The following is a 22995-nucleotide window of genomic DNA, read 5'->3' as shown; positions in this document are numbered from 1 at the left end:
GGTATGAATACTTTTGCAAACCACTGTAAGTAGATTTTGTGTCAGAAATTTACTTTTGATACTTGAGTACAAAAAATATCAGACACTTTAAGACTTTTACTCAAGTAATATTTTTAGAGAAGACTTTAACTTTTACCAAAGTATTTTTATGATAAGATACTTGTACTTTTACTCAAGTAATATTTTTAGAGAAGACTTTAACTTTTACCAAAGTATTTTTATGATAAGATACTTGTACTTTTACTCAAGCATCACTTTGAGGTACTTTATACAACACTGAATATAGTGTAGATGAAAAATGTAAGTAGTTGTAACACATACCTACAGAGTGAAAATGAGCTCCAAAATAATCATGTAAAAATAACAAATTAAATGAGAGTCTGCATTTTTATTTTCAAGATTTGACCACAATGTCAACAACTTTGTTGTTTTCTCAGCATAAGATAGTTTTAGCCTGACACTTAGGCTTAAAAGGCAGCCATCGATGTGCATTCCTAGGCCTTTAAATAGTAAAATGGTTTACGCTAGTAAAAGCCTGTAGATGCATGCAAAGACGAAACATATCAAGTGTTTTCACGCTGAGAACAGAAAGCATCAAATTAGAGGTAAGAGGGTTGGGGTGTTGAGTTAACCACTACCTGTGCAACGTGGATAAACTTTGCGAAAACCTCAGCTCTCAGCTGAGCGGTCGGCCGGCTCAGCACCATCAACTGAACCCACTGGGAAATCCCATTACACAGGGCAATGGAACGCTCCAGCACAGGGATGTCCTTCATGCAGCAGCTTCGGATGTAATTTAGATAGTCTACAAACTGACAACAAAAGAAGAAGAAAGATGAAAAAAAGAAGCCCTGCATGTAAACTGTAAGGCAAATATTAAAGACAACCTATTTACACATGGAGTGCAGATACTCACTGATATTCTACAAAAGGATTTAAACTCCAGGTAGGTAAGATGCTCAGCCAGCTCACTGGGCTCCAGGTGATCGAAAAGAAGAGAAACTTTCCGCTTTTTACTGTAGTTTGGTTTATACTTCTGGCTAGCCTTCCATGATCGTTCTCGCTCATTTCTAAAACAGCAAGCATAACACACACACACACACACATACACATCAGGTAGGTTTAAACAAGAGTGGTAACTTTACAACCAAAAATTTTGTTTTTAGATTTCAGTGATGCCATATATGAATTTGGTSAGACATTCCTGAAAGTTATGCAGTTTGTGTAAAATTGTTGTGGAAAAATGCGATTGAGATGTCCTCCTTGAAGGCAAAAGAACTGTCGTAGCGATGAGGAGGTTTTTATCTATGTTTTGTCTTACTGACATGATTTGTTTAAATAGACACTTGGTCAATCTTAGTTTCGACAGATTAGAATGCTTTAAACTGTCTCATCCCTGGGATTAGAAGCTTAACATTTTTTTTGTTCAAAAAATAAAAAGAGTTAAAAATCCACAAGCCGGGTCTTTATTGCCTTGACAATCCGGTGGCAGCCGTGAGATTTCTTGCCTGGTTCTTGCACTCAAGCTGAAAACCTATGACCACAGCAAACAAGAATCTCCTTTACAAAAGGAAAAAGGGCTGAGGCGGCCTCAGCAAACAAGGCAGCAGAGTCAAAACTGGAATCTCCGCCTCTACAGGGCAGAAAGCTGTGAAGTGAGATGCTTGGTTTTGTCAAGCTATTTCCACAACAGAAACCAAAATGTAAACGAGTTTTCTGTTCACTGTCTGCGTTTCAAATCGTGAGTGGTTTCACGACTGCAGTAGAGTCGTGCAGGCGTCGTGTATCAGTTGGCCAGCTGGTAAGAGATTAACACTTACATCCATTTGGTCTCTAGGAGAGAGCAAAGACGCTCCTGTCCGTGCTCTCTGATCAAATCCCGGAACTCGTCCAGGCTGTCGGACAAGCTGTGGGGCAAGCGGAACATTATCCAGAATTCTTGAATCCAGTACCTGGTGATTAGAAACAATACCAATAAGACTCACAACAAAGTAACTCTTCAGTTCATCTCGGAAGATGTTAAGCTCACTAACCTGATAAGGTAGCATATCTTTTGGCACTCTGCTGGCTGCTCATCATCCAGCACTGTTTTAAATGTGAGGGCTCGTTAAGGAGGTGGCTTCAAAATATTAACCTGATTTTTCCGTAAAAGTCTTACAGGTTTAGAGTAAATAACAATGCAGGTGTGCTTTCTTACAAATAACTTGTTAATCCAAACCAAAACAACTGAACCAAAAGGCAAACACATGTGACATTTGGTCATGTGGGAGGAGGCGTCTGTATGAAGCACAACTCTGATGAGAATCACTGAATGAATCATTCTGGTATGCAGAGGAAAGTGAATAACAAAATGCACAATTATCATCGAAGACAATGCACAACAACTGCTGATATGACYTGTTTGATTTCAGAACTCCAGATGTGTTTTTTTATCAGATGCAATAAAAATATTTATCCACAACTTTGGTCACAATAACCTCCATTTTTCACAAAGAAATAACCCTTTCCACTGAGTTCATGTACAGTTATCAGAAACTAGCCTCTTACTACATGAATGAGTTTTTAAAAATAGCCCAACAGTATGGCTCTCAGCTGGCAGAAATCAGATTGAAGTGATGCACACATAAAGGGCTAATTGCGTCATGAGAACAGAAGATCCACCTACGCAATCCCAAGGCTAGACTGTGGTGAGTACTGTTAATGGCCCCCCAAGTTTTTTTCCCGATCCTGACCCACAGATTGAATTTGTTTGATGCGTCCTTTTAGATCTTTGGCACAAAACGAGAGGAGGTTAAAAATAGCGAAGGGGCACATGATGACGAGGGTTTGTGTCCGGGGCCTCTGTGTTTATATATAGATAATCGGTAGCAGGGGTAATTAACACCTGAAGCCCCAAGGCTGTTTGCAGGGAATGTAAGTTCCTCTGACAGGTCATGTGACACCAATGCAGTGTCCTAAATAGAAGCCTATGTTAGAGGCGCTCCACTCTAACCACAAAACCTAATAAAAATGTTTAAAGGGATCCCCGATTAGTTAAACATTTATTTTAACTGTAAAATAAAGACTGTAAAAATACTGTAGGCTGTTTAGTTTTGTAAATTTTTAAAAATATATTTTAACACAGATGGAGCCATTTTATTTACATGCAAAGTATTCTGGGTAAATGATGCCGTGGATAGGTCCTCGGTGTGAGCGAGCTATATCCACCCTGAAGGTTAATCTTGGACAATATCTGACGATCGGCTCTTTTAAATGAAACCAGAGAGCRTTGACAGAGAGGAGAAGGTAGAAATGACTCAGGCTGTAACTGAAAATATGGATGGAGGACAACAGAGCTGCTTCATGGAAGAAGAACCTCAGCTTAGCCTGTTAGCCTTTGCACTAGCGCTGACGCTATATTACCTTATATGTTATAGCTCACCATTAGCGCGACAAACTAACAAGCTAAACTGAGGTCCTCCATTCATATTTTCAGTTACAGGCTGAGTCATTTTTGTGTTCCCCTCTCTGTCATGTGGATGGAGGACCTCAGTGACAAGAGGAGAATGTGTAGCGCTGARCTAATACATATACAGTATATGGTGATAGCATTGGGGCTAGCGCTAAAGCTAACAGACTAAGCTGAGGTTCTTCCATGAAGCAGCTCTGTTGTCCTCCATCCATATTTTCAGTTACAGGCTGAATCATTTCTACCTTCTCCTCTCTGTCAACGCTCTCTGGTTTCATTTAAAAGAGTCAATCATCAGATATTGTCCAAGATTAACCTTCAGGGTGGATATAGCTCATTAGCAGCCTTGCACCGATGACCTATCCATGTCATCATTTACCCAGAATGCTTTGCRTGTAAATAAAATGGCCCCGTCCGTGTAATATATTTTTAAACTTTTAGTTTAAAAATGATAAAAAAACTAAACAGCCTACGGTATTTTTACAATCTTTATTTTTCAGTTAAAACATATGTTTCTCAAATAAACTCTAACGTTACTACTAATCATGGATCCCTTTAAAGCTTGAAAATGGGACAATAAAATAAATAAAATCAAACGTTTTAAAATGGAGATGAACAGAATGCTAATATACTGTCAGCAGCTTCAAAGTGAAGAAAAGTTAGATTGTGAAAGCAAAAATGGGTTAAGGAGGCTAAACGTAGGAGTTAACACAAACTGCCATTCGCCTATCACATTTTACACTGACAGCTGAGAGGTGCACCGCGAGCCAGCTTGACTGTCCGTTGCTGTTGACAACCAATCGAAAGCAGCAGGGACAGCGATCTGATCCCTTGTTCTGCGTGTGGCTCGAAATTGGCATTGTTTGAATCATGAGGCTGTGCTGTGAAAGCACTTCATAATGGACCGCTGAAGGATATAGACTGATGAGTTTGTCCAGCAGGTCACCGGAGGACATGAGGAGACGGTGCATGGTCAGAGTGATGTTCAGCAGGTGGCCGTTCTTCCTCACACCACCATCTGCGTCTGCAAGAGTAGAAATGTGCCAACAATTGTATTTATCCTCTTTGATCCAAAATATAAATACATGTCCTCCGTGACATAAGAGTTCCTTTGTTTTACCAACCCAGAGTCATATACCTGTCACATTATTATACAGCTGCCATATGAAAATGCCATAATAAAGACAGGCATGTTTACACTGAGTCATCAGATTAATGAACTCATTAAGCCGGCTGTTTTGACAGGTCTGGTGATAATCTGGTGAACAAATGAATGAATGRCTTTCACTCTTACCACATGCTTTTTTTCCACTGCTGATGTTTTGTTAAGTGCATGCAGTATAATTTAGAACCCAAAGTGTAGAAATTTGTGTTTGGTTGATGGTTTCTTTGTTGTAACAATGCTTCTTGGCAATAAGTCGTAAATTATTGGAAATAGTTTCCCTTTTAAATGGTGCCACATTTGTAAGGAACATGCAGTAGAGTATGCTGGCACATGAAAACTTTGCCAAATCTTCTCTGCCATTGAAAAACATCTCATTTTACTGGTGCTATTGATATTTGTCATGAGTTTCTAATATCCCCAGGTGCTGTCAATCAGAGACCCAATATAAGATTTATTCCCAAGAAGTGTTGTTACAACAAAGAAATAATCTACCAAACGCAACAGTTATAGTAAATCCCCTTACTTTTTGTGCCAAATCTATTAGGGTTTAGTGTTAGCTGAGACTGATAACACATTATGTGGCTGTATTTTAACACTGAAACAAGTTCATTTGAATAATTAAAACGTTGCATAACTCAATTCTTCTTGTTTTCCAAATAAAAGTTCCTAACTATTCACTTATTTCTTTTATTAGTTATTTTTGTTAAAGAGATAAAGGTTGACATCTTTGGGAGAGGTAGGGAGTAGCACGCGATGGGAGCAGGGGGCTCAGCTTAGCTTCAAATTAMAAAGGGGGCCTTTGAGAAAAAATGGGTTAGGTGAGATTAGTAAGACAATTGCGCTTTTTATTTATCCCATTGAGATCACAGATCTCTTTTTCAAGGGAGGCCTGGATCTGAAGGCAACCTGTTGTACATGTTTTTGGGGGGACTGGGGGAAAACAAAGTACCCAAAGAAAAACGAGGAGAACATGCAAACTCCATACAGAAAGACCGCAGGTCCAAACCAGGGGTCAAACCAAGGACCTTCTCGATGTGAGGCAACGGTGCTAACCACTGAGCCATCGTGCTGCTTGTTAAGACTTCTTGAAATAAGGTAAGATTCCAGACACATTTTTTTCTTAGTTTCAAAATAAGATCTAAAATACTTTCAGGCTGGATATAAGATTGACTTGGTTMGATTGAGAGTTTTCTGCACTTCATCACCATGCCTAAAATGAATGTCTGTGGTTTATACATGCATTTTTAGCCAAAATTTAAAAAAAAAAAAAACAAGAAACAAGAAAGGATGCCAAATTTCTTAAACTAAAAGTTCAATACGTCCAGTTTATTAAAAAGTAGAGACAAAAATGATAAAATCTCCTACAGATTTATTTAAACGATTATGTCAACTGGTTTCCATCAGCTGAACTGAGTAAAGTACCAGCTGACATAATTTTTAATTAAATCCACTATTTTTGAGTGTACATTGGTGCATGAACCACAGAGCTGCAGAAACTGTTCTTCTATATTGTGTTGAGAAAAATAAAACACCAAAACGTAAACTATAACAATGACTTAAACATATTTCATGTTCAAAAACATGATGTTTTCAACTCCTTGCATGTTTTTAGCTGAAATTTTGCCAAGCTGTATATTTTTCTGCCTGAATGGAAGATTTTGAAGGTTAATAGCTCTTTTTTTCAATAACTGTTAAAGTTTGTAGACTTGTTAAAATGTTAATAACCAACCTCACGTAAACATTAACAATTGGAGGATGGGCTAAACTTCCACTGGGTAGCTCATACCGATAAAGTGAACTGATGGACTCTGTAAAAGTCTTCCCCTTTTTTGTTCTCGAAAGGTTTGCACTCAAGTAGGAACATCCATTAACGAAATGTGCAGCAAACACCACTTCTACTAATTCTGAGCTAAAACCGTGACAGAGAATTTCCATCTGTGGAAATGATGTTTTGCCCATTTAGTTCAACAAGTGATCTCCAAAGACCTTTAGTCACACTGTTCATAAACCCTGCAGCGGAAGGTTTACCTTTTCCTCTTATTGTGTGAACCTCGACACTTGTTTTTCTCACTACCTTTTTCACTTCCTTTTTTTTTCCTTGCGTGTTCGTAACTTCCCCTTGTTCATGAACGGACCACCTTTGCTCATCACGGCCGTCTGACTTCCAGCTGACAACTTGAGAGAGCAATCTCTGTTGGCCACAACACAAGACTGAAACGTGACGCAACCCGTCGACACTAAATCCAACATGTGGCATCATAAAACCCGTTTCACTTCTCAAATAATGCGGCGTCAAAAAATCAAAAACCACGTAGAGCCGTGGTGGGGCTTTTTATGTAATGCTTTTCTTCCTCTGTAGTCAGTAGAAACTGAAAAACGATGTGTTGAAAATGTAAAAAACAACAATGGCGAATAAAAGCGTTGCCACTGCCTTGGCATCATCAAGGACACGAGGCATCCGAGGAACCACTTTTAAGCCACATTACCTTGAAAGTACCTCAGACACCATGGCAACATGCTTTCTTATCTTTGTTATCAGTAAGCAACTTGCCACTCCTGCTGCAGCTGACTAATCTCACCATATATAGATCAGGCTCTGTTCTATTTGCAACGAGCAACCGCTGTCATCCAAACCTTGTGAAGAATAATTACCTCATCAGGCCTAAAAAGGAAAAGAAAACACCAATAAAAAACTGCTTTCATTTGTGCACTAACTCTCCTTGAGGACGCACGTTTGTTTTTGATTTCTTCAACCCTTCACGGCGTCGACTCAGTCAAACTTATGATAGAAGCACAACAGGATGTCATGACTCTCCATCAGGTAAACAATTGCTTCATCCTTCTTTTCACAACATTCCAGTCACTAACACTCCCTGTGCAGGGTTAATTGCAGGAGGAAATCCTCTCTGGAGCGTCGGTTAGTTACTGGAACATTAGGAAAGCTTCCGCCCAGCGCGCTGGAACCACATGATACTGCGGGCCGATAAACACTTCAGAGGCCAACGCTTTGCCCGCTCAACTTTAAGGTTATCTCCATTCATCAGCCTCTCTGAAGCGACGCCTCACTGTTCCTTTGTTTTGAAAGGAGATACCTGAGTGGATGAGCCTTTTGTTTTGTTTTGGTCAGATTTCAGGAAAGATGGATGTTTGTCTGTAATCTGAGCAAAATCCTCCATTCTGAAGCAGAGCGCAGCTTTACAAATGTACAATATGCTGCTGGAGTGATTGTTAACTAACTGACAGAAGAACCTTTTGCAAAACATTTTAAAATCAGTAAAAGATAATAATAATAGCTGCAAGTATTAAACAAAAAATAAACCTAGATTTGAAATAGTAATCTGAAAAGTAGAGTAAATAGCTCACTGGATTGTTAGCTTCAACTAAATAACCAAGTTACAGTTGTTTTAATCAAACCTCATACAATAATGTGAAATTTCTCACTCAGAATGACTCTCAGCTACTACTTCATCAAATTTAGCTCAATTTCTGCAAAAATAATTAAATTACAGACATTTTTGTGTTTTTTAAAGTCAGTTGGCTTAAAATCTTGAATACGGATCACATTCAAAGCTACGTTCACGGATAATTTCAAAAAAMGTTTCTTTAAAATTCATGCGGTGGTTTGTAAAATATTTTGCTAACAGRCAGCGTTAACTTTAGTTAATGGTAAAAGTTTAACCAAAGATCTTTTGCAATAAACTAAAGCTCATCGGTGTCTGCTACTAAACCACACCAGATCTTTGATCAGTGTCTATGAAGTGAGGGTTATTATGACCCCCGCACGTGAAGCGTAAGCGGGAGTCATGTTGTTTTCGCACTGTTTTTTTTTTTTCTGTGATTTTTGGTCAACCGTAGCACAAAAACAGCTGCACCAATCAACATAAAATTTAGCAGGACTGTAGAAGATTTCGACCTACACTGCGCCAGCCAACAGTTTTACGATAGACCCCATATCTGAGGAGGGRGCTCCTTTCAAAGAGGGGGTGTCTGGACATGCAAAAATRCTTATAACTCAGAAACTGTTCAACATAGGAGCTTCAGATTTATTTTGTTGTTTAGCTCTGATGAAGCTCTATCCATCAGGCCCACCAATCAGTGCCCCCCCCCCCCCCGGACAACCAATTTATCTGAAAAAGTAGTATCTGGACATACAAAAACGGTCATAGCTCATTAACTATTAAACATAGAAGCTTCAGATTTTTTTTTTTTGGTTGTTTAGCTCTGATGAGGGGCTATCCATCAGGTCAATGTCAATGTCAATGTCCAATTTATTTGTACAGCACATTAACAACAAAAGCTGACCAAAGTGCTTCACAGTTCAGTCAAGACATCAAAAAACAAACAAATAATAGATGCAAATACAGAAACACAACATATGAAAAAGCTCTAACTGAACCTCCAAATCTTAAACATAAGCCAAAGAAAATAAATGGGTCTTCAGCAAAGATTTAAAAGCCTCAACAGTCTCTGCTGACCGAATATTAAGAGGTAAACTGTTCCACAGCTTTGGAGCAGCTATTGCAAAGGCCCGGTCACCTCTATATTTCAGTTTGGATCCATGGACATCTAACAGGAACTGATTGGTAGACCTGATTGCTCTGACTGGAGTGTAGCTGTTAAGAAGATCACATAAATATGAKGGGGCCAGACCATTAAAAACTTTAAAAGCCATCAATAAAATCATAAAATCAATTCTCAGGTGAACAGGAAGCCAATGTAGAGAAGCCAGGACCGAGGTTATGTGTTAATGCTTTTTAGTACCTGTTAAAAAACAAGGTCAACCAATGCGCCCCCCCCCCCCAAAAAAAAAAAAGACCTCCACCCAAACCACTACAATTTTGGGATGCATCTAGTAGCATGGCATTCATTAGGAATAAAGGCTTCTGAGTTCTGGTGCATTTGTGCGTGCGGGGGTCATAATGCTACCGCTATGCGGTATCTAGTTCAGAGTGTTATTGTCTTTTTAAAAATCTTTTCTAAAACCAGACAGGTGTGGCAGCCATCTTGGAAATTTACTTCAAAAGTTAATCAACTGCAGATGCACATCCAGTGACTGCTTAAACATTAAAAGACATTTTGGTGRCAGACTGACACATGAACATGGGTGGACGAAGGCAAATAGAAACCTTTGTTTTAGCGATTAAAACTATAAATAGAAGTGATTTTATAACTGCCATTTTAAGATTGTTCCACTTCAGAGAAACAATTATGGTTTGATGATAATAAAAAAGTAGAAATACACAATTATACAACTTTTTACGTGACTAAACTTTTAAAGCTTGTGGACAAGATTTTTTTTTTTTTACAAATTTCTTGTTTCTTTTTCTGTTTAAAGGAATAACCCATGCATTTTGTGAGTGCAGAGTGACTATGTCAGCAATTGATCCACACCTCGCAGCGCTCTGCATTTCAAAAGGCTGGTGGCCATCTGAGGGTTCCAGGTTTAGGAGGGGTGACCTTTCAGAAGCCGCTGCCACTGGGTAAATGTTTCAAACGAACGAGCACTCTCACATTTTAGAGAAAAGGTGGCAGGACTCGTGGACCCTGGGGGGTTCACGTGTGATGTGAGCCAGGATGAACTGCCGTTTTATCAAAGGCTGTTTAAGGAAAACCCCATTCATAGCACTGCACTGACAGGCAGATATCATCTCTTTCATTTCATGTCCAGAGCTCATGTTTTGCATACGGCCGTGACATTAAAAAGCATGCATTGTTCTGAGGTTTGCACGGTGCTGATCTACTGGGTTATCCTGCTCCTTCTCTAATAAACCTGGGCTGTCATTAGAGTCCACTTCTACTTTCCTACAGATAAATGTAGTTCTCAGATGTCTTTTTTTTCCTTAAACGTGAGGCCCATTCTAACACTTCTCTGCTTTTCCCTGCATTAGCGTAACCAGGCAACGACCATCTGAAAGCTGTCTCTTCAGAGATACAATCACCAGAACTCTGACAGCACCCCAGACAACTTGATTGAGCCAATGATCTTTGACTGATCCAACTACAGTCTACACAATCACTGCTGGCCACATTTTTTAAATCACTTTTCATTTTAAATGCACACCAAACAGGCCAGAAACAAACTTAAACCTCATCCACACCTTTGCTCCACAAGCATGCACAGCAGCAGGTTATTATTATTATTGTTTTTTCTCCCTTACCGAAACACTCCAAACAGGCTTGGATTAGTTCATTCCAGGTTGCTCCCTTGCTGAGGTGTCCCAGTGGCATCACCAATCTGCCCGGGGTGCTGTGGGCCGGAATGGGCTTGTGGAACCTGTTGGGACGGCCTGGAGGAGAAATTCTTGGCTTGTTGGAGGTGCATCCTGAACTCACCCTCCTGCAGAAACACAATAGAAGTGAAGGGGAGGGGCTGGAAAGCGTTTTGTAGAGAGAATCTGCTCCTTTTTTTTTTTTTCTTAGATCAAACTTCTGTATTGTACTTGTGATTTATTCATTGTTCTCGTTCCTTTGCCAAAGTCTTGTTTAAACCATTTAATTCGTTAACAAATATTGTGTTTAGTAGTTTTGGGCGTTTTAAGTCGAAGCCTAACGTRTCTGTGCGTAAAACACTTGGAGAACACTGTAGTTCGTGTTTTGGGACCCAAATTCTGAGTCATTTAGGGAAAAAATAAACAAATAACCAGAAGAATCGACTCTAATAAGCGCGCAGAATTTTTCCAAACACCGCGCGTCAGAAACTATTTTCTTTTTTAAAAAAGGAGAAAACGGGTCCGACTTACGCGTCTTCTTTCCCCTTCTCGTCCGTCGCCACGCTCTCGTTTTGGTTCTCTTTGGTTTGGCATCCCATGGCGAGGTACTGGGCGACGAGCGGCTGAACCAGGCTGTCCATCTGCGTCCTCCTCGATGGGAGCATTTCATGATCTCTGGGCTCGGCTCGGTGCGCCTCGGCTCCGCGCGCTCCGCGGCATTGCGCTGACTCGTCAGTGAACGTAACACGGTTCAGCTCCACGGCGCGTCTGTGAGTGGGCGGCAGCGCTGCTGCCGGGCATGTCACTCCCCTGACTCTGAATGGGGGCTCCGCTTTGAGCTTTACGATTTAAAAAGAAGAAGAAGGGGGGCCGGGGGGGATGCCGGACTGTTGGAACGCCAGCGAATAAAACAGCTGTTAAAATGTTTCACTGCAATTTAATGAAGAGCTTTCAAAATTTCATGAAGCTAAATAAATAAATAAATAAATAAATAAATAAATAAATAAATATCACATTGTATTAATAAAATAATAAAAATTTGTGAATGGTTGCCAAATATGGCTCAGGTTGGTTTGTTTTTTGTTTGTTTGTTTGTTTGTTTGTTTGTTTGTTTACTTGCAGAAACAGCTGAAGAGACTGCAAATAGGTCAACAGCAACGTCCATGGAAGAGTCGTTTGACACAGAGAAGTCTGACAATTACAATCGTGTTTTGATTTGTTGAGTAAATTGTGAAGATAAGCTTTCATTTGAGTGCTTTGTTTATATTGAGTGCATGCCCGCATTTCTGGCATTTCAAACTCCTTTAAACTGCATTGTTTGTCAGGATCCAGTTTTTAATGGTTGTTTCACACTTTGGAAGTCTTTAGTGATGCTCCTTAATGGTTTTATTTTCAACTGGGCTCACACAGAGAAYAAATACATGCTCCTTTTCAAAAGAGTGCCAAACAATATCCCCAAGCAGGATTATTTATTATGACTTTTTGTTTCTCCATTTGTAATGTTTCTTATGCTTTGTGGAGGATTTTATGTCAAACTTAGATTTTTTTCCCATAATATCATAGCTTGCTAAAAAAAAAATAATCGACAATATCAATTGAAACAAATAAACAAAAACATTTTAGGGATTTTTAACGCCTGTTCAATGCAGGACATAGAGTTGATAAGGAAAATGATGTTAAAAATACATTTATGTACCTCTGTGATAAAAAAACAATTAAGTCAAAGACTTGACGAGAATTTATGTTTGTACAAAYTGAGTTCTCCCCATGGTGGCACCTTATTGATTTAGGCTCATTCTGGAAACTTTCAGGGTTGTGATTCCTTCTTTGCTTTACTGTTTGTTCAGTCTGCAGAGCAGGAAAGGGTGGATCTTCCTTTAAAGATAAAACAGGTTGCAGGTTCTGTAATGGCGTGCCATTGCTGTGCTGTAGGTGGTCGAGAGATAAAGTCTTCAGCTTCAGACCTGGAGTTTTATCTTAAATTCACACAGTCATTATATTAAAATTTGGCWAAATGCTTATTTTATTGTCTGTTTTGTTTTAAGGCATTTAGAAACATTTTTCAAACCTTTCCAACATAGTTGGGCCTATTGAGTCAACTATTTTAACTTAACTTAAGAGCCTCATAAATGTCTTTGATGACTTGATACAATAAATGGTCTTGAAATGCATGCATTTGGCATCATTTAAGATTTCCTAAATTAATTGTGGTTAATAATCTGTGAAGCTGCAAATTCAAGCCTTTTACTTGACTTAAATTGAGGTGGAGGAACATCCTTCCCATGATTAGGTGTCTCCATGTGGCCAACAGTTCAGGTCTGTGTCCAGTGACAAAGTGATGTAACAAAAACTTATATTTACAGCTGTTTGATTTTGGTAAGACAGCAGTCTGTATAACCTTTTTCTGTCACTGCTGATTTCTTTGGTGCTTTAAGTCTGCCCCCATGTGGCATCTAAACAAAGTTATTTTTCCTGTGTTGTTTGTAGCCCTGTTTAATGGAAATGTACTGCCTAAAATGACTTGAGCAGGGAATGACAACACTGGTTATTGTTCCTTTTATTGATGATGGAAAAAGAGGAAACATTTGTGGATTTTTCTGAAACCAACATAWATTATCATTTGGCTCATCTGCGGATAAAACCAACATATTTGATGGTCTTATTGGCGTGACCTAACACAACTAYTCGATACTGCTATTTTGGAATATTAAACTGAATTTCATACCATAAAGCCCACCGCTAACTGCAATCCTCCTTATATTCGTTAGGGGGCACTAAAGAAACAATTATGATTGGTGCTTTCAAATTCATAGAAACAATGAGTACTCATTTATAAACACGCCTCTTTTGCTTCAAGCAAGATACGCTAGGAAATTTGTAGCCAAACATAAATATAAAATAAAACCAACATTTGTCATCTGTCTTTAATTCTTATGATTTTTTGCGTACAACATGTGTTTAAAATCAACAATAATGTCAAATTTAAAAGTAACGGAGAGTCTTTGAACGCAGCATTAAGTTACGCCTCGCGTTCTTGATGCTAACGCGAATAGCTACAACAAGCTAAAGCATGTGAGAAATTAGCTACCACTTGTGAGAGACGTAAGAAAATTAAAAGCAAACTAAAACCTACAACCTTGGTCTCAAAATGGTTGTGGACGACGTTCATTTCATGACTCTCCTGAAAGGAAAACGCCTCAAGCTGACGCTCAAGAGTTCGTCGTTTTTGGGGATTGTTCAACGAATCAATCCGAACAAAACGCTGGTTTTGGCGGACGGTTAGCAAACATATCGATAATTAAGTGTTGTTGCTGTTTTGTTGTTTTCTGTGTAAATAATAGGAAAATAACGTTTTGGAAAACTGTTTTTGTTTTAGTTAGTGGGAGCGATGGACGCAAAATTCCTGGAACCAAGCTGTTTTTTGGACATGAGATTCTGAATGGTAAACACCAAAGACAAGTCACTGAAATACTTTGTTGTCTAAATATCTAACCTGATTATTATTTTTAAATTAACTCTAAAGTGGAATTCGCAGACGAAGGAAGTGCTGACCTTGGGTGAGTGAGCTAAACTGTAATCACCTAGTTTTTGCAGTGGTGCTTGATGTCTATTTTGGAAATAAATTATGTGAAACTTCTGCAGAAACATTGAGCTCTATAGATCTGAAGGGCAGTTGAACGTAGAAAAGTGTCAGCCATACAGGAAGGCAATTGCATTGAGTGAGTTTAATTACAAATAAAAATGAGTATTTCTGCTTACTTTGAAAGAAAGCTGCTGTTCCATTTCAAGAGGTTTGTCTCTTGCAGTTGATGATGGTGAAGAAGATGAAGAGGAGGCCATCGACTATGTTGTCATTAATGAATTTCACCAGAAGTTTGGACCTGCTGTAAGTGGACTTGGTCACACATTTTGAGTTACATGAACCAGCTGGGTGCTTGATGATGTATGTGTTCACTGTACATAGTTAAATGTTAAATCTCAGGGGTTATCCTTTAGGTGGCACACATCAAAAAGCAGTATGTAATCGGCGTGGGGGGTGAAGGAGTCGAGATATACAAAAATGGAAGATTGTGCTGGCTGCAGGTTAGAACTTATGAACTTGTGACACTTTTTATTCTTACCCTGTTTGGTTCTTTTTTTTGTTTTCTTCCATTTCTTATCTCAGTAATGCATAACAAAATTACTTTTACTCACTAGATTGCTACAAAGTACAAGGTGTACTTGTTTGACATACTGCTACTTGGAACAAGGGCATTTAAGAATGGTCTCTCAATGATCCTGGAAAGTAAACACATATTGAAGGTGAGCATTAAGAACAAACTTGAAATCCTGATTAGTCACAGTGATGAGTAATGTACCATGCCTTGCATTTGTTACAGGTTATTCACGACTGCAGAGCCATCGCTGGATGTCTGTCTGCTCAGTTTGGAGTAAAACTTACCAATGTTTTTGACACTCAGGTGGGTGCATTGTTGCCTTTTTCACAAGTCAGCATGAGTCAAATTTAAAGTCTGTTGTTTTTTTTTTTTTTGCCAATTTGAAATGTTCTTTTTCACATGGACTAGTCATTGGCAATTGGGCTGCCACAAACGATTATTTTAATAATCGATTAATCACCGATTATTTATTCGATTAGTCGACTAATCGGATCATACGTTAATTGAATATAAAACATACAGCTTATCACGTCAGAATGCAGCTGCTATTGTATAACCATGGTTAGATTTTAGCTATATGCTAACTAAAAATAATTGCTGTGGAAGGCAAGTTCTGCTCTGTAGATATTGCACAGGTTTCTCTTTCATTTTCTTAAAATGATCCCACACTTTTGAGCTCTGTTGCTGGGTAGCCATGATACCAGAGCCTATCTGTATAATGTCTTGTGACGTCCACAGCCTACCTCGGTTACCACTACTGTGCATGTGTGTCAAGGACAGAAAGGCAGATGTGGCAGTGGAAGGTGTCAAAGCAGTTTGGAGAGAAAAACAAAGTAAATAAAAACAACAAAAAAAAGAAAACGATTAATCGATTATTAAATTAGTCATCGATTATTTTAATAATCGAGTAGTCGTCGATTAATCGATTAATCGTGGCAGCCCTAATTGGCAAAGAGATTGGTATTATTTCGTAAATTTGTCGCAAAGACACTGCCACCATTTCCAGGAAATGGTGTGGGAAAGTGTATCTACGCAGCCCGGCTGGAGAATATTGTATAAAAAAATCAGTCTTTAGTTCTTTGTATTTTGGTAAACTTATATTATTTTTATTTGTCTTTGTTTTAAGGTGGCAGATGTCATGTGCTTCTACTCAGAGACTGGAGGGTTCCTTCCTGACAGAGTCAGCACTTTCCATGAGGTGGCGGGTCTTTATTTGAAGTTGCCCTCCTCCAGGCTCTCTTCTCTTCAAATAAAGGCACAGCTCACCAAGGTACAACACACATTCTCCTTAGCAATGTTTTAATAAAATGTATCGATAATTACTGATCTGTACCTTTTTAGAACTGTTGAGTTGCCGACTGGATTTTCCTGAGATTAGGTTTGCTCTGGTCTGAGAGATGCWAGCTCACATTGGTGATCTGAGCAATTAGAGGACAGGTACACACTTGCTGTTTGTTGTGTTCCTCAAACTGTACCTCAACAGTTTCTATTATGTATGACACACTGCCAGGCTGTCAGACAGGTACTTTGCAATTAGGTGTGCTGGGTTTTGCAACTGTAATTTTACTCATATAAAACACATCAATATGAACACAAAGACCCACTGTTTACCACCAGAACATTTTATTGTAACAAGTGAGCGCTGCTGTTCACCTAAYGTGTCAGTGGTTTTAATTTTGTGTCCGATCAGTGCATTTGCATGTCCTGTAATAACTGAAGGGTCATTTTTGTAGGAGGAAATGGAGATGTGGTACAAACGGCCTTGCCCTGCACCGTTGCTGAAGGTGATGGCTTTATCGGTGATTCATCTACAGCCTCTGAGAATGGTGCTGCTAGACACACTGATGAATGACTATAGGACCCTGGTGGATTCCTACCTTAGCAACACCAACTATGAACCAGATGGACTAGAGCCTATCACTATGGTGAGTAAATGAGAAACAAATATAGCTTTAACCAAAAAACCTATAATTATTCCAGTAATGTTTGTATTACCAGACTGGAATCTAAAACTGATTTGTTTTGGTCAAAAACATTTCMGTTGAGAAACAAACTTTTTTTYCCAATTCATCTGCCTCTAAGCATGGTCATATTTCATTGAGGACATTGAGCAACCTAAACTGTTTGAAGCATTTCCACACAGATCTGGAGACAGTGAATCTACAGGGAGTGAAAGATACTGATGCAAGCCTGCACTKGTTGCTGTCTGGAAAACAAAACCTTCTCTCTTTCTTCACATAATCATCTCTTCCCTGTTCAGCAAGTCTATACATGTAGATCAGTGATATTTTTAGCAGAATTCATTACCAACTGGTGCACCGTATTTTAACACAATTCAAATGTGCTTCTAAAATACACATCAGGCATGGCTACAAAATGAGATGCCACAGCAGTAACAGATGTTACACACAGCTTTCATTGTTCATGGATCAACACAATGTCCCTTAGTTTACCACTTATAACCCCAGGATTATTATTAAACCATACCCTTAAATGATTTTCCAGTAATCACATTCACCTTACATTAGGGCTGTGYAATACATCGAAAATTTATCTTTATCACAATAACAGCCTGTTAAATATGCATACCGTAAAAAAACTGCATAAACTACAATAAATGGTCATCTAAAATGTTTACATTTATGTKTTTTGTCACTCAGACAGAAGCTTGAAGTATTTCATCAATCAAATGGAGCCCTTGATGTATTTGGSCAGTTGGATAGGTCTCTTCACATAAAAAAAAGTCATGCTGGAATGAAAATGATTAATATTTTTTGTTTTGTTATGTTTTTTGCTCTGAACCCAGAGCAGAAAGACATCAACACTGCTTACTTCAGTATTTGTTCATTTATAGCAAGTCATCACAATACAGTATTAAGCACTGTTATTGCACATTGTATGTTTTCCTAATATCATGCAGCTGTATCTTACATTATGATTTCATCACTGTAAAGGCCTCTACATACCTACATACTCCATCCAAACTGCCGAAATCTGCTTTCATTGTYGCAGTTTCATGACAAAAATTGTGGGATTTTGTTCACAGCTTTGAATCTTTTTTCCCTTCTTGTCACAACCCGCTGGGAGAACTTTTCATCCCCCATCCACACAAGAACCTACTGTGTGCTGGTTCAGAAGTTTGTGAAAGTGCTTGTTTATCCTGAATGTTCTCAGRTGCTGTATTTTGCTTCAACTAATAGCTTCTAGAATCTGACTTTTGCACCTAGAAGCAGACATTTGAATATGATTTAGATGATTTTTCTGTGAGTGCACACGACCCACGGGAGACACGACATTAACACCAGTTGTCATTTCATTCCTTGGCTTTAGCAGCTGAAGCTGCTAAAAAAATGACAGATTTTCTTTTCTGGRTCTCTGAGAGCAGGACTTCAGTCTTCAAACTCGTTAAGTTCTTTTTTTTTTTTTTTTTTACTTTTCGCTGTCATTTTAGTGAATGGCCACTTCCTGGTATGTGGAGCAGGAAACGTAGCCTTATATGGTGTTTTTGGCRTGGTAATTATGCTAATATCCTGTTCTAGTGCACGAGCACCTGAATACGAACAGGTGGCATTCATCAGTTTACGCAGCTCATTTACACACTTTTCCTGTAGATAGAAGAGTTTGTTGAATCTGACGTGGCAATGAACAAAAGTAAGAGAAATTTAAGAAAAGAATACGAAAATGTTTTTGCATGAGGCCCATTGTTTGCCCTTTGTATCAGCAGCTTCCATAACTGGCTTCATGTTGAGAACAATTTTACACTTTTTAGACGTTTAGAACAGGTGCTCATGTTGATAATTTTCCATGTTGCTTATATCACTTAGTAATGAAAACAAATCATTTTATTTTATTTTTTCACCCTGATTTGGCAAAACAAAGTTGTTTACAGTCAAGTCACATTTACCAGCTGTATTCATACATAACCCTGCAGATTGAAACAAGTCTTTTTTTATGTTTAGACTTGTGATGAGTTTAAATAAACATCGGTCTGTGGATTTTATAATTGAACAAAACTCAGCCCTGACATGTTTGCACTAGGCATGGGACGGTATGAAATTATGATGGTATGATAACCTTGGGCAAATATATCACGGTTTTGCGGTATGATGGTATTAGGATTACAGCTCTAAAGATTTTGTTTTGAAATTTGTATTTAAAAACTACAAAAGAAAATAACTTTTCTATTATCATATTCAACTTTAACTATCATTGGAAGCTGTTTTTAGACCTCAGAGGCTGAAATTTTATTTACCTGTTTGCATTTATACATGTGATTTTTAGCACCTAATGCAATTAGATTATCCTGATAAAGTTTACCTCTAATAGGATAACTGCTTTTCTATTGCTTTATTATACAGTATAAGACAAATCAGTGTATACTGCATGACTAGTCATTTAATTGAAGAAATATATTTCGTTGGAAGTTTTTATTGTAATGTGTTTTTAAATTTCAAAAGGGTTTTTGATGTAAAGATTATATAATTATATGCACACAAACAAGAAATCACAACTATGAATGTGTGTTTATGAAATGCACGTTCAGCTAACGAGCTACTCGGCTAAAGGAGGCATTCAGTTTTATCGTATTTCACTTAAAACTTATCAAATACACAATCCAACAACTCAAACAGTTTTGCAAACAAGTTGTGACCAGCGCATTAAGACACAGCAACGCGGTGATATGTTTCACAATCTGATGCTAACGTTAGCTTGTTCATTTCAAGATAGCATTAACTTTACCTGGAGATGCGATCATGTGTTGCCTCCACGGTCCACATTGCCGTCGTCTTTACAGCATCTTAAGTATTTTCATATAGTTGGATTTATTATTTTAGACAAGGGAAAAGTTGGGGGAACTCTGTTCTTCAACCACCACACAAACCCCGTGTCGGTATGACAGAAAGATTTAGTGGTTTTCAAACCATGATTTTTTTCATATCACGGTATACCTTGAAACCGGTATTCGGCCAATGCCTAGTTTGCAGTGTCAGTAATAATGAACCGTTCAGATTAGTGAGTAAATGTTCCATCTACCTGTATTCACAGGAAAGTACACTGGAGTTGCCCAAAGAGCTCAGGCAACTGGACGAAATGCATCTTGAGAGGCAGGAGTGGGCTAATAGCCACTACCCTGTCACAGAAGGTGGGCTGCTGGATCGCTTCAACCCACATCCTAAGTCAGAAACCCAGACCTCCCCTGCTGCAGAGGACCACAGCAGTACTCTGACTGAACCTGCTGATCAGACTTCATCACCTCAATCTGACCTTCCTCTTAACCAGCAAACCACAGCCAGCATGCCTTCTGTGGGTGTCCACACCTCTTCCAATCCACCAGCAGAGTCACTGTCCTCAGTCGTGATGTCCAACATCGAAGGAAATATGTCTGTGAATAGATTTCCCTCTGAAGGTCTGGACAAAGGATTAACGGGGGATCATGTGAATGGGATGGGAAGAGGATGGTTATTTAAGAAGGAGCAGCCAYCTTTACCTGTCTTACCATCTGTAGGACGAGGTTTCCTTCTCCAGAAAACATTGTCCCAGGATCCCAAAGAGAGCGTTTGTGACTTCAAAAGTCTGGACAGGCTGGAAATGGCTCCTAAAGCTACTAACCAGCCTGGATACCATAATGAGCAACCTAATGATAAACGTGTGGCAACTCCTCAACCCCTCTCACACTCACTGATCCAGTCGTTTCGGTCTTTCAGATGTTAAGACAACTCTYAGCCTACAAGCCCTTTAACCACAGTTGTTGTTAAACAATTTGTAATGTCCTGCATTGACCAGTAGATGGCAGTTGTTGCTCTTTTTTTGTAAAAACTTCACATCAGTCTTTGAGACATAAAGTCTGGGTACAAAAGAGGTGCTTTGACTTTGTAGTTCACTGAAGTTTAAACCGATGTTGCTTTCTTTATTTTTTATAATTATTTTTACAAAAGACATTCATTTATTCCTGTGTTTGGTGTTCTGTCTCTAAATGCTTTATTTAAACGTTAATTAATGGCATTCTGAGCATTTATGTAAATGAAAAGAAAAGCTATAAAGCTTGAGCAAAAATAAATGTTGAATATTTTTAGCATGCAATTGTCTTTTTAAATGTCTCTAACAGCTTAGGAATAAAAGTTTTGGCCTGTGGAAGAACAAAATGTGAACAACCCAAAACACATCCATTAAGGTATAACGTGCTYGACAACCTGTACAGCTTGGTTTCTGTGTTGCAGGTAATTTAATCAATGGAGGTAGGCACAGGCATCGATGGATCTACTGCTAATTGAGAATAAACATTGTTAGCTGACACTTTAATTGATTACTGATGTCTAAAGAACCCACTAGACTTGGCACGGTCGAACAACTCTACTCTCCAGCTTCACTCTGGCACAGTGCTGTATAATTGATTGCAGGTGGCAAGCGCTTGCCGTGGTCTTACAAAAGCTGATTTTTTTTTCCAATTTTGCAGCTTGAGGTGCTATAGATTTTGCATAGAAGCACTACATTGGTCTGGTTGCCTAGATCAACGAAGATCAAGATGGACACAACAATGCATCTTACAGCAGAAATGAGCCCTTTGTTTAATCACATTTTAACACTCGCTATCTGCACGCAAAGGCTTTGAGGCTTTGGGCCTTTCCAGAGCTTGAAAATCAAAAGCTTGAAAAAGATAACGTAAGATTTTGATTAATTGCAATGAAGGTTTTAAAGCCTTGCATCTCCTAGCAACCAGCTCCACCTCAGCTTCTGCCGAACACAATCCGATCCATATGTTTCCCTTAACCCTTTGGAACAGTTTCTCAGTTTACATACACATGCAGAGGCCCAGCAGGGAACAAAACTTTACTACATCCTAATGTACTTCGGCTTGTCTTTGAGCTGCTGCACTAAAATCGTTAAACGGTATCCTGCAACAACAGAAGCAGAACTTAATGCTGATTTTCCTGTATGGCAACAGCATGTTTTATATACAGTATTTGCATGAACCAGCATCATAATTGTTGACAAGTTGGGGTTTTGGGGGGGTGGGGTAGTGGTCTCTGTGGGGCCATGGAGGACAAGCTCCTGTCATTGACCACCAGATTGGAGCTCTTATTTTAGAGGACCTTGCATTTCCTCTCCGTCACAATAATGCCTTATGTGCTCCACTTCCTGTTTCTCAGGCCTGGGAGGAAGGAACCGTGAGCTTGTCACACGGTAGTCACAATTTCCTCTCAACCCAGCCTCCCCCTCCTGCCCCCACCTCCCCAAACTTCAGACAGTGTTATGTCCTTCAGAGGGGAAAGATGTCTGCACCTTTAGCATCATAGCAGGATGCGTCTGAGCTATTTTTGTGCTTGTGTCGGAAAGGTAGTGCACAGACATAAACACAAACTAGCATATCCAGCTGTGTTGATTTAGCATCCGAGAAAGGAGCTTCAACTGTCTAAGACCAGTTATTGTTTGGACGAATCAATATGTTGAAGGTGTACGGAAAGTGGGTCTGAATAATGATTCTCTTTTTAAAGTTATTTTTTGTTTTTGGAAAATTTCATCTGCTGTATATGTAAAATATGACAACTACAAAGTGTCAATGTTGGTGCCATTTACAAACCTGTCATTTGACAGGGAAAAAAAACAACAAAACTTTGTGCCAGACTGCTTTGCGGATCACCTGGGTTTGTGGCGCCCTCTGAACAGCACCCAAAACAAAGGTGTTGTGTCCCTCCCTCCCCACTGCCTTACAACTACAAAGAAGAGCATCACACACAATAAGCCAATGCTTGTGGGCAACCCTGCCTGCCTGATCTGGGTTAGGCTACAAATTTATTCATAATTAATAGGCTTTCGTTAATAATTAAAAGGTGGGATAATTCGCTAAAATAAAACACTCCCTTTAAACAGCACCTTGTTAAAGTGACATGCTGTTAGCTGGTTTGCACTCCTAAGCACATCATCAAATTTCACTGTTGGGTTTTGCTTACCAAGTGCATGTTCACATCATGGTACATTTATCTGGTGATGCTGAAATGTAGGAAACTTGTCCACTGG

At 39.0% G+C, this 22995-nt stretch overlaps 2 protein-coding genes across 3 annotated transcripts in view; one reads left to right on the top strand and one right to left on the bottom strand.

Annotated features, from left to right (window-relative positions):
- The window catches only part of LOC106520349 (RAS guanyl-releasing protein 1), a gene marked incomplete at its 3' end in the record, with an annotated part of 20014 nt that extends 8387 nt beyond the window's left edge, over window positions 1-11627 (bottom strand). The window contains 7 exon segments of one of the 2 annotated variants that reach the window (XM_014012379.1): window positions 639-812; window positions 917-1070; window positions 1821-1952; window positions 2034-2096; window positions 4367-4472; window positions 10772-10950; window positions 11354-11627. In XM_014012379.1, the coding sequence (XP_013867833.1) occupies window positions 639-812; window positions 917-1070; window positions 1821-1952; window positions 2034-2096; window positions 4367-4472; window positions 10772-10950; window positions 11354-11487 (942 nt within the window). 2 annotated transcript variants of the gene reach the window in all.
- Window positions 11628-13695: 2068 nt separating this feature from the next.
- Window positions 13696-21060, top strand: exd1 (exonuclease 3'-5' domain containing 1). Its single transcript, XM_014012370.1, has 11 exons — window positions 13696-14100; window positions 14199-14264; window positions 14346-14379; window positions 14465-14541; window positions 14629-14708; window positions 14819-14905; window positions 15020-15124; window positions 15202-15282; window positions 16106-16249; window positions 16713-16904; window positions 20026-21060. The coding sequence occupies exons 1-11, from the start codon at window positions 13971-13973 to the stop codon at window positions 20689-20691; spliced, it is 1662 nt and encodes a 553-aa protein (XP_013867824.1). The 5' UTR covers window positions 13696-13970; the 3' UTR covers window positions 20692-21060.
- The last annotated feature ends 1935 nt before the right edge of the window (window positions 21061-22995 follow it).

The sequence above is a fragment of the Austrofundulus limnaeus genome, unplaced genomic scaffold, assembly GCF_001266775.1.
Source record: "Austrofundulus limnaeus strain Quisiro unplaced genomic scaffold, Austrofundulus_limnaeus-1.0 Scaffold2, whole genome shotgun sequence".
NCBI lineage: Eukaryota > Metazoa > Chordata > Actinopteri > Cyprinodontiformes > Rivulidae > Austrofundulus > Austrofundulus limnaeus.
Note: the sequence above shows the minus strand (reverse complement) of the source record. Positions and strands in the feature narration are given on the sequence as shown.